The following is a 13,206-nucleotide window of genomic DNA, read 5'->3' as shown; positions in this document are numbered from 1 at the left end:
AAGAAAAGAGTTTACAGAAGTCATAGTGTAGTCGTGCTAGCAGTATCGCGATTGTACTTAGGATAAGGCAACTCTTTTTTTGTGAAGGTTGGTATACAATTGTTTCAATTGAATATCCTTGTGGAGTTTGTACATCCCAATATTTGGATCTTGCAGAAGAAAGGGTTCAATTAAAAACGTTGAAAAGTAAAGGGAACTCCGCTGAATAACTCCGGCTAGCTCAGCCAAAGGAATGTCTAACAGTGTATCCAGTTCGCCAAAGTCTGCAGTTTTAGTCTCGCCTGGCAAGAATGCAGAGATTAGTCATGGAATAACGACCGAGTCACTGGCTGCGGCCCCATCGCCTACGGTTGATACCAAAAACAACATCATCAACAACAGCAACAGCAACAACAATTCACTGTCAGTTCGCTCTAGAGTGGAAAGACTAAGTATATGTGAGGGCACGGAAACGAAAGATGAGATTTTGAGCAAACTTCACCCGCCTAGCTCTAGTAGCAGTAGGGATAGTGTTAGCTTTACTGATGGGAAAGAAGATGACGAAATAACAGATATCAATAATACCCAAAGTGGATCAAAAAGAAGGAGAAGAAGGTCTAGTGCTGTTCAAAGCTCTTCATCGCTAGATAATTTGAAACGTGACAATTTGAGCACTTCGTCCCTTGCTGTTCCAAAGAAGAAGAAAAAGTCAACGAAATCAGTCAACATCGTGTTAGAGAAACTATCAAAGCCTCTATCTATAAAAGACCTAAGAGACCTTGTACTCTTCGCATTCAGAGACACAAACAATGCTCCTAGCTGGTTACAAATTGATAATAGGTCTGCTTTACAAAAGATAATAGTTCTTTTCGTTCCAGGGTTATTACCTGAGGATTTTTCAAAAGATGCAGAGCATAAAGAAAAACTCACTAGTTTTGCAGACAATTTGGAGACTCTAACGGGCAGTCATACACTTCCACCGACTCTATTTTCGAATCCAGAAGCGCAGTGGTATAATTTACCTCTATGTGCACCAGGGTCAAAGAACTCCCTATTTTCTGCTTATAACTCTTTTGTTAATGTTGGGTTAAATAAGAAGGAAAAGGAAAAGAAGCGGGCACAATTATCTAAGAAGAAAGTTGTCATGGATGATCTACTAATGACTGTGGATAACTTAATCGAAAATGACTATCCTATTCATTTGGAAACTCCTGGTTTATCAGACGAATTCAAGGAAACCTTGCAAGAAAATTACTCAAAACCAGAATATAAGGATTGGGTGAACACCAAATCTTTTGAACACGAAGCACCACACACATTTGCAATTGATTGTGAAATGTGTTTATCGGATAACGGTCCAGTGTTAACTCGTTGCAGTGTCGTGGATTTCAACGAAAAATTGATTTATGACAAGTTAGTGAAACCAGACGTCCCAATCATCGATTATCTAACAAGATATAGTGGTATTACAGAAGAAAAGTTAAGGGACGTCACGACAACTTTGAAGGATGTTCAAGAAGACCTATTGAAAATAATAAGCACTGATGACGTATTAATAGGTCATTCGTTACAGTCTGACCTTAATGTGCTAAAGGTAAGACATACTAGGATTGTTGACACAGCTATAATCTACGAGCACAAAGCAGGTCCACCGTTTAAACCAGGACTTAAATATTTGGCTTCAGAGCATTTGAATATTGATATTCAAAAGGATACGGGTCTCGGGCATGATTCGTACGAAGATGCTAAGACGTGTTTAGAATTGACAAAGTTGAAGATTCAAAATGGATTAGCATTTGGGCTTGGTATCAATACCGAAAACCTTTTCCATAGACTATCACGGAGTGGAGTATCCTCCATGATATTGAATGACTCTGCATCAAGGCAAAGTAAAGTCCTTAAATCGGACAGCAGCAATGAGCTACATGTTAGGTGCAAAGATGATCAAATGATTGTCGATGAAATATGTGAACACATCGAGGAGCATAACTTCTTTGTAGGAAGACTTAGAGAGTTAGAATTCGCACGCCAGTTTGCAACTTGTAACAATCCGGACACCAAGATTGCGGAATCTCCAGAGATAGCAATACATAATTTGAAGGAGAGGTTCACAAAGATATATGAACACTTACCACCATCTTCAATGCTTCTTGTATGCTCTGGTACTGGTGATACTAGGGAATGGATTAAAATCATGGGTGAGTTGAACAAACTTGATAAGGATGTTAGATTCTCGGAAAAAGCCAAACGTGAGGAGGAAATACAACAATCTGTTAAGACTGCTCGCGATGCTATAAGTTTCATGACCGTTAAAGCAATGAAGCCTAAGCAACTACAGCCACCACAGCAACAACCATCTAATGAAAACGGGATCAACTAAATTAACGGGCACTCTTGTAAAATATATAGATATATATATATATTTGTGTATATATAGAGATACAAAATAAGAATTACACTATAAGTGGAAAGTTTTTAGGATATCTACTCCATATTAACATCACCTTCTTCATCCTTGGTGGGCTCATCTTTCGATTCCTCCTTGGTAGATTCCTCCTTGGTAGATTCATCCTTTGGTTCTTCTTTTGATTCCTCTTTTGATTCCTCTTTTGATTCCTCTTTTGATTCCTCTTTTGATTCCTCCTTTGTCTCAGATTTGGCCTCTTGCTTAGCCTCCGCTTCCTTCTTCGCGTCCGAGCTAGAGAACCCAGGAATGTCAGAACCCCCAACAGCCCCTCGTATATCGTTGATAGATAGCGATTCTGGCCCCCCGTTCTCCTGTGTGCGGACATGTTTCTTCGCTATCTTCGTTCTATCGAATTCATCCAAGTTCAACACGTCAGAATCGTCTTCTTCCATATCTACAACAGCATTCTCCTGTTTCACCCATTCCTTGAACTTGTATTTTACCTTATCATCCGTTCCATTCTCATTTTGCTTAGCTGTAGACGTCCATTCGTACTCCCAATGCTTCACATCGCTTGAGAACCCTCCAAGACGATTCGCTTTACTTATTAATGACATTATTATGTTTGTTCTTGGTTGATAAAACAAACCAGACTAGAATTTAATAGTTCTATACCGACCTATAACGAAGTATTCACAACATAAATACCAACCAATTGCTATCGTTTCTCATAATTTTTGCAAAGGTTAGGCTTTAAGTTCTCAATATTTAAAAGATCTTTAAAGCTTCAATGGTAAAGCGATGCTAGTGGTGAATAGGGTAAAAAACATAGACAAAAAGGCCATTGAACTGGTTAAAGTCATAGGAAAGGTCCCTAGCAGGTTGCGGTACATGTTGCCGTTAGAATGACACCAAAATATCCCCCCGAAAGGTACCGTAAGGGCCACTTTTCACCATATTTACTGAAATATAACGAGTGTTACCCGGATACAACCTACCAAAAGTGTTGATTTCTTCAAATAAATCCTTTAAACATATTGAAGAAACAAACAACTAATACTAAAGAATGAATAACAAATACGAATGAAAGAAGCCCCCGCAAAGGCAAACGGTAGCCAAGTACAGGCTGTAAATTGTGTTTTTAGTCAAGAAAGGCACGTTATAGCGGAAAAAATTGAATCTGGAGCTTAAACAGGATGCCTCGAGGAGCAGGAAGCAGCGGCGGCAAGAAGCAAGCAAAGGCGAAGAAGGATTTAAGTCATGAAGATGAAGCGTATAATGCATTGTTTTCTGGAGAGTTTGGGGCATTAGAGATTGCGAATTATACTAGTGCAGACGGGAAGCAAGATGAGACGGAACATCTGCCGAATGCCATTGATTTTGAGGATGAAGATGAATTAGCAGATGAGGAATTGCCCGAAGAAGAGGAGCCTTCGAATCGAAATGGGGCCGGTAGCCATGTAGTTGAAGGGTCATTCCAGCGGAGTTTATCAGGGGAAGACGAGTATATGACGCTGATAGGGCATGGAGACGTGATACAGGACGATGGTGAGCCAGTTTTCGATGTTCAGGGCAATAATGCACTTTTCATGGAGAGTACATACCAGTCGTTTGGGCCTGAACAGCACCAGTTCAACGAATATGACGAGCAGCATCGGATTCAGATGGAGGAGCAGCGGAGAAGAGAGGAGGAGGAGAATGCAAAAGAAGAAGAATTGTTGTTCCAGTCGTATTTCCCGGAACTCAAGCCTGGACGTGTATTGCGAATGACAAAGATTGCTCCTAAACCGCTAGCCCATTATCAGTGGCAACGAGAACTTTATCTTCGTAATAGGGTATTAAAGCCACTGATACCACTAAAAATACAGTTTCAAGTGCAAAAGGATACTAGGAAGCTTTTCAAGACGAGGACTAAATCGTCGAAGCCATGGCAGGGTTCGCTTACAGAGCTTACAGAGAGGCCGAGAAGGAACGTGGTCAAAGTATCCCTTGACGAAATATATCCAGAGGACTCAGTAGATAGTAAAAGAGACTACCACGACGAAGTGATACCGGAGGATCTTTTGATTGTGGCTGATGAATGGGATTATGAAAAAATTGTAGACGACAGAGACACCGCAGATGCTAAAGGTGACAACAGTAGTGATGGCGACAAAAAGTCAGTTGTCACTGTAGAAAATACTCTTGAAGAGACGGGCAAGGACTGGGAGTGGAATGAAGATGATATTATAAATGGTAAAATGATAACTAAAGAACCGCCTATAGATATGAATGATGAACAGTTGCTCATCTTACCTAACGATAGCCAGGATTCTGCCATTGAGACAACTTCCAAGGTCTCGAAAAAACCATTGATACCATACAACGAAAAATCTCTTCTAGCCAAGTTCAATATATCGAACGACGAGACATACAAGATTTTGAAGAAGAATTACCAAACGAAAATCAGATCTACCATCTCAAACTTAAACATCGAACATTCTCAACCTGCGACACGGTTACAATCTCCATTCTACAAAGTGTTTCTACCTAAAGAGCAACTAAGACACTTCCACAGAAATCACTTTGGTAAACGTATCAGACCGGGGACCAACATCGTGTTCAGTAAGATTAAAACCCGTAAGAGAAAGAAGGATAGGGGTAAGGATGTTCACGAGATTTTCCAGCACTCTTCAGACTTAACGGTTGGTGATAGTGCTCAAGTATTCTTGATGGAATTCAGCGAGCAACAACCAATTGCATTATCCAAATTTGGTATGGCAAACAAACTAATCAACTACTATAGGAAGACAGACGAGAATGACACGTCAAGGCCGAAGTTACCAGTTGGTGAAACTCATGTTCTTGGTGTACAGGATAAATCACCATTCTGGAATTTCGGGTTCGTGAGTCCCGGTAACATTGTTCCAACGTTGTACAACAATATGATTAGAGCGCCTGTATTCAAGCATGAGGTATCAAAGACTGATTTTCTCTTGGTGAAAAGTACCGGTAACGGATCCGGAAACAGGTTCTATCTACGTCAAATCAATCACCTGTTCACCGTGGGTCAAACGTTCCCTGTTGTTGAAGTCCCTGGTCCCAATTCGAGAAAAGTCACTGCGATGGGTAAGAACAGGTTACGTATGGTAGTGTACCGTATTCTAAACAAATCTCCAGAACACAGGTTGCTTGTGAAGCAAGTTGCACGCCATTTCCCAGAACAGAATGACATGCAAAATAGACAAAGGCTTAAGGAATTCATGAAGTACCAGCGTGAGGGTGACGACCAGGGGTTCTGGAAGTTGAAGGAAGGTGAAGTGCTCTTGGATAATGAAAACGTGAAGAAGATGATCACGCCGGAGGACGTATCACTTGTGGAGTCGATGTACTACGGCCAGCAATTCCAAGAGGATATTGATTTCTACAACTTTGAAGAGAAGGCTAAAGAGCTAGAAGAGAATTTAATATTCTGGAATGCTACAAAGAACTTTTTAAACGCAACCCAAATGAGAGCGATGATTCAAATTCACGGTGCTGGTGACCCAACCGGGTGTGGCGAAGGTTTCTCGTTCTTGAAGACGTCTATGAAGGGTGGGTTCGTGAAATCGGGCTCCAAGGATCAGCCGCACATTGCTGGTGGCCATAGTTATAACGTTGCACAACAACAAAAGGCATACGAGGAAGAAATTAGCAGGACGTGGTACCACCAGGCGAAGTCGCTAAGCATCCAGAACCCATTCGAAGAGATGGACGATCCTGATATCGTGAACGAAAGCAACAAGAACGTCCCATCCACAAGACCGGACGAAAAAGTGTTGCGCATCGTCAGGAAGAAGAGAGACAGCAACGGTATCATCCAACGGCAAACGGTCATAATCCGGGACCCTAGAGTCATACAGGGGTACCTACGAGCCTACGAAAAGAGACGCGAGGAAGCCGAGCGCAACTTGGGTCTCGAAGAACTAATCAACGACAACATAAACATTGTCGGTGGTGAAAACGAGGAAGAAAGACAGTTGAAGCAAAAGAAACTCTTGGAGGAGCAATTGGCGAAGCTTGAGAAGTCTAAGGAAAGAAGACAGGCGCGTAAAGCTGCTAGGGAAAAGACCAAGGACGGCAAGGTCACCAAGGCGAAGAACACCACTAGAAGATGTGCCACCTGTGGTGCCATTGGCCACATCAGAACCAACAAGTCCTGTCCCATGTACAACGGAGGGGTTGCAGCCAATGCTGCTGCTGCCGCACAAAGCGGCAGCACTTCCTCTCTCGAGGCCTCATCGACCACCCCAGGCCCAGGCCCAAGCTCCGGTCCAGGCTCCGGCCCAGACCCAGCATCATCAATGCCAGCCTCGCTCCCAATCAAAAACGATCCAGAGTTGTAGTAATGCAATTCACACAACACACAAACTGTATACATACATGTATATATACACAAACATACATTAACATCCATCTCACAAGTTAAACACCGTAGCCTCGTGCGATGCACACGCTTCCTCGACAGCCGCAGCGTCACGCTCGTACCCTACATAGGACACATAGCCCGCCTCACCCTTGTTCCCGTTCTCAACAGGGTAGTGGATAGATGGGATCTGGTGGTTTTCCACAATGCAGAACCGCACTGGCTCCTCATTGGGATCGTAATCCATTGTGATACGCTTCATGATAGTCTTCAATTCACCTCTCTTATCGCATGAAGGTCCACCTACAGCCCATAGCTTTTGAGCAGACGATGAGGAACTGTGACTGTTGCTTCCCAATGGAGCAAACTGTGGAGTACAATGGAACCATTCGTATGAGATTCTGGTCTTGTATTTGAAGTATTCAACAGCAGCAACTAGTGCCAAAGCACAAGCGATGTACTGTAGAAGAATAAACACTCTGTTTTGAGGCACGTACTTTTCTTTAGCCATGGTATAGAGGTATTAGGCGTAGTCTTGACGGGTACTACTATTGTCCTTGGTCAATCAGTTGATTTAGTTCAAATATGTAAATATATATTATATCGTTTGTTCTATTTTGTTTCCTGTTTCCAGTTGTTTCTATGATTTAAGAAAGGCTTTCTTTGTTTGTCGTTTGTTCGTTCGTTTAACAAGAGGAATGGAAAAAGGGAAAGGAAAGGAAAGAGTATGATAAGTATGTTTTTATTTTGACTACTTTAGATACAATATAAAAGTCTGTCTGTTCGTAATTGTTGTTGTTGTTGTTGTTGTTGTTCTGCTATAGCTAGTGCTTGAAGTCAAACTTGCCGTTGACCCAGTCGTTGACCATCTCCAAGGAGTTCTCTGGTTGGTCGAATGGCACCATGTGGCCAGCACCGTACACTCTCAAGAAGGTGAACTTGTCGAAATTCTTGACGGTACCAGCGTGCTCACCGACAGAGGTGACCCACTTCTTGACTGGTTGCTTGGCAAACTCTTCGGCATCCTTGTATGGAAGCACATCGGTCCATGCCTTGTTACCCAACCAGTTGCAGATGAAATCCTTGTCACCAGCGTAGATTAGAACAGGCAAGTCTTGGTCCAACAATTCGGCAACGTGCTTGTGGTATGGCTTCATCCAGTCACCGGCAAACAAGAAGTTTCTGTTGATGTCGAAGTTACAGGACTCGTAGTTGTCGACTTCGGCACCCACGGCCTCCTTGACGTAGTCCAGGTTCAAGTACTCGTCCATGTATTTCATCTCGTCGTAGCATAGGTTGCCCTTGCACTCCTTACGGATGTCGTACACGTTCTTACCTGTGTTTTGGTATGGACCCATTTGAGCGTTGTTACAGTAGATGGAGGCTGGCACACATGACCAAACAGATTCGTATTCGTAGCAAGATTGAATCAAGTTTAGACATCTGGGTAGCGTTTCCAACATGTTTTCACATTGCTCCTCGTCCAACACAGATGGCTCACCACCTTGACCACAAGCCATAGGCTCGTACTCAGGGTACTGGCTCAAGGGGTCGGTCAAACCGTTACCGATCAAAACAGAGGTCAAGTTGAAAGAACGTTCCTCTTGTGGGTGCGACAAAATCTCTGTAGCAAACACAGGGATGTAGTGGCCCGCATAAGATTCACCAGCAATGTGGAAATCTTGGCCAGAGGCGTACTCGGGGAATTGCTGGAAGAACAATTGCAAGAACGCATACACGTCCTTACCTGCAGCAACAGTGTTTGAGACACCTTCTGATGAAGAGTAAGAGTAACCAACGTTGACTGGCTGGTCCAAGAAGATAACGGAAGCGTTGCTGTTCCAAGAGTGTGGGTTGTAAATTGGCTTCACCTCTTCGCCAATGGAAGATGGACCCAATTCGAAGAACAAACCAGTCAAAGAGGAACACCCTGGCCCACCGTTCAACCACAAGATAACAGGGTCGTTCTTGGGGTCGTTTCTGGACTCAAAGAACCAGTAGAAGAAGTGCTTGTCCTCGTCTTCAACGTCCAAGTAACCAGAGTACTGCTTCACGTCGGGGTCCACGCCAAGCACCTTAGGGTCCTTGATCTTCTTCACACGCAACTGGTAGTTCCCGACGTTGTCGTTGTTGACGCTAGCCGTAGACACAAAGCTCTCTGGCCTCACAACATGGTCCCACTTGTCGTGCTTGACAATCTTCCCCTTGGGCTTGGAAACAAACTCCAACTGGCTGGCTTCCTGAGGATACAACATACCCATTTCGTTCCAAGCCGTCTTTAAATGGCCCGGAAGCGACCTCAAAAGCTCAGACGCGTCCAATCCCAACGCATCAACCGCCTTGTCCAACACAGTTTGTCCGTGCAACTTATCCTGCACAGTAAACGCAGAAGCGTAGCTAGCGCAGCTAGCTACCGCTAGGGCCTGCAAAACACCAGAGCCTCTCATTATTACTGTTTTCTATTTTCTTTATTCAGCTTCTAGCGCTAATCTAATCTAGTTATAGCTCTGACCGGGGGTTTCAGTTTAGTTTCAGTTTAGTTTGCTTTACACTATATATATAGTCCACACACAAAAAAAAAAAAACCACTTAATTCGCAAACGGGGCCCAATTTTTTTTGCAGCCACTTACCTCACCTATACTTACTTTGACACAAAAGTTCCTCAATGCAGTTACAGTTAGTCAGTATTGAGTTATCCCAAAACAAAACAAATGTGTTCCAAAATAAGTTCAGCGGTTAATTATTCAACCTGTATCTGGGAAGAAAGAAGAGATAAAATCTATACTTTGTTTACTCCCTATTTTGCTCCTTTTATATATGAATTCTCAGGGGGTAAAAAGAAGGGTGGCGGCAATTTTTCAGGGGGGTAACGGCGGCAGTTCCTTTTTATTTTTTTTTTCTGTACTTGCCCCCTACTCCGGTGTTACCCGGGGGATGCTTCGCTGGGTTTTTCTCCTTCCAATTTGTATCACGTGATAACTCCGGGTGACCACATTAATATCACCGCGTACGAAAGGTATTACCCGGAGAACAGCACGTGACCATATCGGTCTGTGTATTGAGGAACACCCACACACCGCACCGCACCATCCACTGCAGATCCCTGTCTGTAACTCTAACTCTGACTCTAGGATCAAGCCAAGCCGTGCCATGCCATGCCGTGTCATGCCGTGCCACTGGTAGATGGTCAGGACCAGCAGCTGCTGGCCCCCTTTGGCCCCCCTCCTCTTGCTACTTTCCCTCCCGCTTCCTCACTGTAAAATTAAAACAATATATATCACTTTTGTTATTGTATTACACGAGATATATACAAGATATACAATAACATACAACATTTCAAGACAAGAAGAAAATTGAGAAAGGACCGCAACAGGCCCTATCACGATCGTTTTGGCAGCTAGTGCGTACTGATTGAGAGATTGTGCATCCGATAGAATAGCATAGATCTCCGTTTGGACCAGTTCAGTGAGCCCCATTGGCCGTTTTTTCTCTCTTTTCTGTTTTAATACCACCAAAAATTAGTTTTCACCATTGGCACAAAGGAGATGATTGACCCTCAAGAAGTGCCTGAGGTGCTTCCCAACAGCATTCCGGTGCCCAGTGCGATTGTGAGCTCTGCTTCATACATTTGGTTCTACTTTATTAAGACGTTCAAGCTGATTCCAGGAGCACATTACATCATTGATTATGTGAAGAAATCGCACCAAGATGACCCATACAGGACGTTTGTGGAGGCACTATTGATGATCTACAGTATTGTGTACTTCCTCAGCAAGCCCAAGAAGAAGGGAGCTGTGGACCAGCCCAAGTTGAGCGAGCGTGAGATCGACAATTTGATCGAGGAATGGCAGCCTGAACCGATTGTGATGCCTGATAAGCGGACCGAGTGGAGGTTGGCGAAGATCCCAGTGTGTGAAGGTAGTGGGCCACGTAATGTGGTGGATATTACGCGTGACAATGGGAAAGAAGCGTATGCGTCGGTGTTTAACTTGTGTTCGTTCAACTTCCTCCAATTGACGGCACATCCATCGGTGATGCAAGTCGCCAAGGACACGATCAAGAACTACGGTGTCGGGTCGTGCGGTCCTGCTGGGTTCTACGGTAACGAGGACGTGCACTACAACTTGGAGTACGATCTAGCGGCGTTCTTTGGCACGGAAAGCTCCGTGCTCTACGGACAAGACTTTTGTGTGTCCTCGAGTGTCATTCCAGCATTCACGAAGCGTGGTGACGTAATTGTTGCTGACGATAAGATCTCATTGAGCTCGCAAAACGCGTTGCAATTGAGCAGATCCACGGTGTACTACTACAAGCACAACGACATGGCGTCGTTGGAGAATTTGTTGCACGAGTTGGACGAGGCCGAGAAGAAGGAGAAGCTTCCTGCGATCCCACGTAAGTTCATCGTCACGGAGGGGATTTTCCACCGTACCGGTGAGATCGCTCCATTGCCCGAGTTAGTCCGTTTGAAGAATACGTACAAGTACCGTTTGTTTGTGGACGAGACATTCTCGATCGGTGTATTGGGCCGCACGGGCCGTGGCCTTGCCGAGTACTACAACGTGAGCCGTGCCTCGACAATCGACATCACCGTGGGGTCGCTTGCTACCGCGATTGGTACCACAGGTGGGTTCGTACTGGGAGACAGCGTGATGGCCCGCCACCAGCGTATCGGCTCGAATGCATACTGTTTCTCTGCGTCGCTACCACCTTACGCGGTGCGCACCGCGTCCGCGGTGCTCAAACTAATGGACCAGGACAACTCTGCGGTGCTGAAACTACAACAGCTAGCCAACAACCTACACGACTGGTTCCAGCACGACGAGCAGCTAAACAAAATCATCGAGGTAACGTCGCATCCGGACTCGAGCGTGCTACATTTCAAGCTCACGGACGAAGAACGTCTTGCCAGATTCAACTCCACCATCGAGTCCATCTTCCAGGAGTCCCAGTACCAACAGCAACACTGCATTTCGGACCACTACGTTGAGGCCTGGGAACAAGAGGAGAAGTTCCTACAGCAGATTGTCGACGTTGCGCTCGAAGAGGGCAACGTCTTGATCTCAAGAGATGCCGTAATTCTAAAGCAGGAAACGCTACCGCTTGCCCCCAACATCAGCATATGCTGCAACGCAGCCATGGACGACGTCCAGCTCTACGAGGCCTTCAAAGTCGTCAAGGCTGCCATCGTCAAGGTGTGTGCATAGGCGAGGGGGGAGCAGGAGGAGACATACATACATATGTGTATACACATATGTATGTATGTATATATATATATATATATATATGTATGTATATACCATACTTATACATATCCCAATGTGCAAGAGCTGGTGTATGCCACCAAGCCAGGCGTTGGCTGGCCGAAGGCCAGTCCCAACGCCGGCCACTCTCAACGCCTCGACCTCGACCTCGAGAATGCCGTTGCTCGAGAGACGTAACATTTTCGGGCTTGGCTAGACCCCTCCCCTGCGCCCCCGTCTAGGCATTTCTCGACCCAGGAATTTTTTTTTAGAAATCAAACGAAAAAGCTTCGTTTGCATAAAAGATGAATGCTTGAAGCTTAAACAATGTTATTCTGGTACACACCACATTTGCAAAAGGATTAAAAGGAGATTAGAGGGGTAAAGAGCAGGCAATATCGAGAAGATAATCAGTTGGCAAAGATGGGTGTATTCAAAAGACATAGTCGTGGAGGATCTGGAAGCAATGGGTCTGGTGGTTCGGCGGAAGTTAAGATTACGAAACAAGATCGTGAGCACTTGAAAGTGCGGACAGCGAATGTGCATGATCCTATTCTCGAGGCAGTTCAGGAGGCACAGCCGTTTGAGCAGGCAGCGGACCAGTTCCAGGAGAACGTGAACAGACAGTCTTATTTGAATTCTGGGGAGTTGAGGGATGTGTTTGGGGCTCCAATTCGTGAGCCAGATGTTTCAAATCCATTGAGAGCACGTGACGAGCGTCCTATGGATACTATTAGAGGGTTTGAGTACTCTATTTCTGGGGATCCTACGTGGGCACAGCAGCTGGAGACGCCGCAGTACGGGTTCCGGGTGAAGCCTGGGTTTGCTGGGTATACTGGCGGTGCGGCTGGCGGTGCGGCTGGTGGTTACCATGACAATATGAACACTTCGTACCAGCAGGGTGTGTACCAGCCTCCGGCGCCAGCAGTTGACGGCGAGAAGAAGAAGAAGAAGAAGCGTGGTCTGTTTGGCAGAAAGAAGAAGGATTGAGGCAGACTCGCTGGCTGCTTGCTTGTCTGTCTATCTTCAAGCAAAGAAATAAAACGTAAAACGTAAAACAACAAAAAAAATAATTATTAACAATAATAACTGTCGTTATTGTCAAGCTCTATGGTCAATTTATATATATATTCAAAGCTGTCCTATCAAGACGTCTGGCGGGACGCCCCTCAAACGCGGGACGCGCCCGCGG

The 13,206-nt window shown here is 44.8% G+C and overlaps 7 protein-coding genes across 7 annotated transcripts; 4 read left to right on the top strand and 3 right to left on the bottom strand.

Annotated features, from left to right (window-relative positions):
• Positions 1–232: 232 nt before the first annotated feature.
• Positions 233–2,359, top strand: RNH70 (Rnh70p; the record flags this gene model as incomplete). The annotated part of the gene is made up of 1 exon (XM_022821995.1): positions 233–2,359. The coding sequence occupies one exon, from the start codon at positions 233–235 to the stop codon at positions 2,357–2,359; it is 2,127 nt and encodes a 708-aa protein (XP_022674016.1).
• A 104-nt stretch (positions 2,360–2,463) lies between these two features.
• On the bottom strand, positions 2,464–3,003 carry RTT102 (Rtt102p-like transcription regulator family protein; the record flags this gene model as incomplete). Its single annotated transcript, XM_022821984.1, has 1 exon — positions 2,464–3,003. The coding sequence occupies one exon, from the start codon at positions 3,001–3,003 to the stop codon at positions 2,464–2,466; it is 540 nt and encodes a 179-aa protein (XP_022674015.1).
• Positions 3,004–3,582: 579 nt separating this feature from the next.
• TAF1 (histone acetyltransferase) lies at positions 3,583–6,750 on the top strand (the record flags this gene model as incomplete). The annotated part of the gene is made up of 1 exon (XM_022821973.1): positions 3,583–6,750. The coding sequence occupies one exon, from the start codon at positions 3,583–3,585 to the stop codon at positions 6,748–6,750; it is 3,168 nt and encodes a 1,055-aa protein (XP_022674014.1).
• Positions 6,751–6,822: 72 nt separating this feature from the next.
• On the bottom strand, positions 6,823–7,281 carry LIP1 (sphingosine N-acyltransferase subunit LIP1; the record flags this gene model as incomplete). The annotated part of the gene is made up of 1 exon (XM_022821962.1): positions 6,823–7,281. The coding sequence occupies one exon, from the start codon at positions 7,279–7,281 to the stop codon at positions 6,823–6,825; it is 459 nt and encodes a 152-aa protein (XP_022674013.1).
• A 313-nt stretch (positions 7,282–7,594) lies between these two features.
• On the bottom strand, positions 7,595–9,217 carry PRC1 (carboxypeptidase C PRC1; the record flags this gene model as incomplete). The annotated part of the gene is made up of 1 exon (XM_022821951.1): positions 7,595–9,217. One exon carries the CDS (start codon positions 9,215–9,217, stop codon positions 7,595–7,597), a length of 1,623 nt encoding a protein of 540 aa, XP_022674012.1.
• Positions 9,218–10,316: 1,099 nt separating this feature from the next.
• Positions 10,317–11,978, top strand: LCB1 (serine C-palmitoyltransferase LCB1; the record flags this gene model as incomplete). The annotated part of the gene is made up of 1 exon (XM_022821940.1): positions 10,317–11,978. The coding sequence occupies one exon, from the start codon at positions 10,317–10,319 to the stop codon at positions 11,976–11,978; it is 1,662 nt and encodes a 553-aa protein (XP_022674011.1).
• A 459-nt stretch (positions 11,979–12,437) lies between these two features.
• GSR1 (Gsr1p) lies at positions 12,438–13,004 on the top strand (the record flags this gene model as incomplete). Its single annotated transcript, XM_022821929.1, has 1 exon — positions 12,438–13,004. One exon carries the CDS (start codon positions 12,438–12,440, stop codon positions 13,002–13,004), a length of 567 nt encoding a protein of 188 aa, XP_022674010.1.
• Positions 13,005–13,206: the final 202 nt, after the last annotated feature.

This window comes from Kluyveromyces marxianus, chromosome 1 (assembly GCF_001417885.1).
Source record: "Kluyveromyces marxianus DMKU3-1042 DNA, complete genome, chromosome 1".
Classification (NCBI taxonomy): Eukaryota; Fungi; Ascomycota; class Saccharomycetes; order Saccharomycetales; family Saccharomycetaceae; genus Kluyveromyces; species Kluyveromyces marxianus.
The sequence above is the reverse complement of the archived record's forward strand: the minus strand, read 5'-3'. Positions and strand labels throughout refer to the sequence as shown.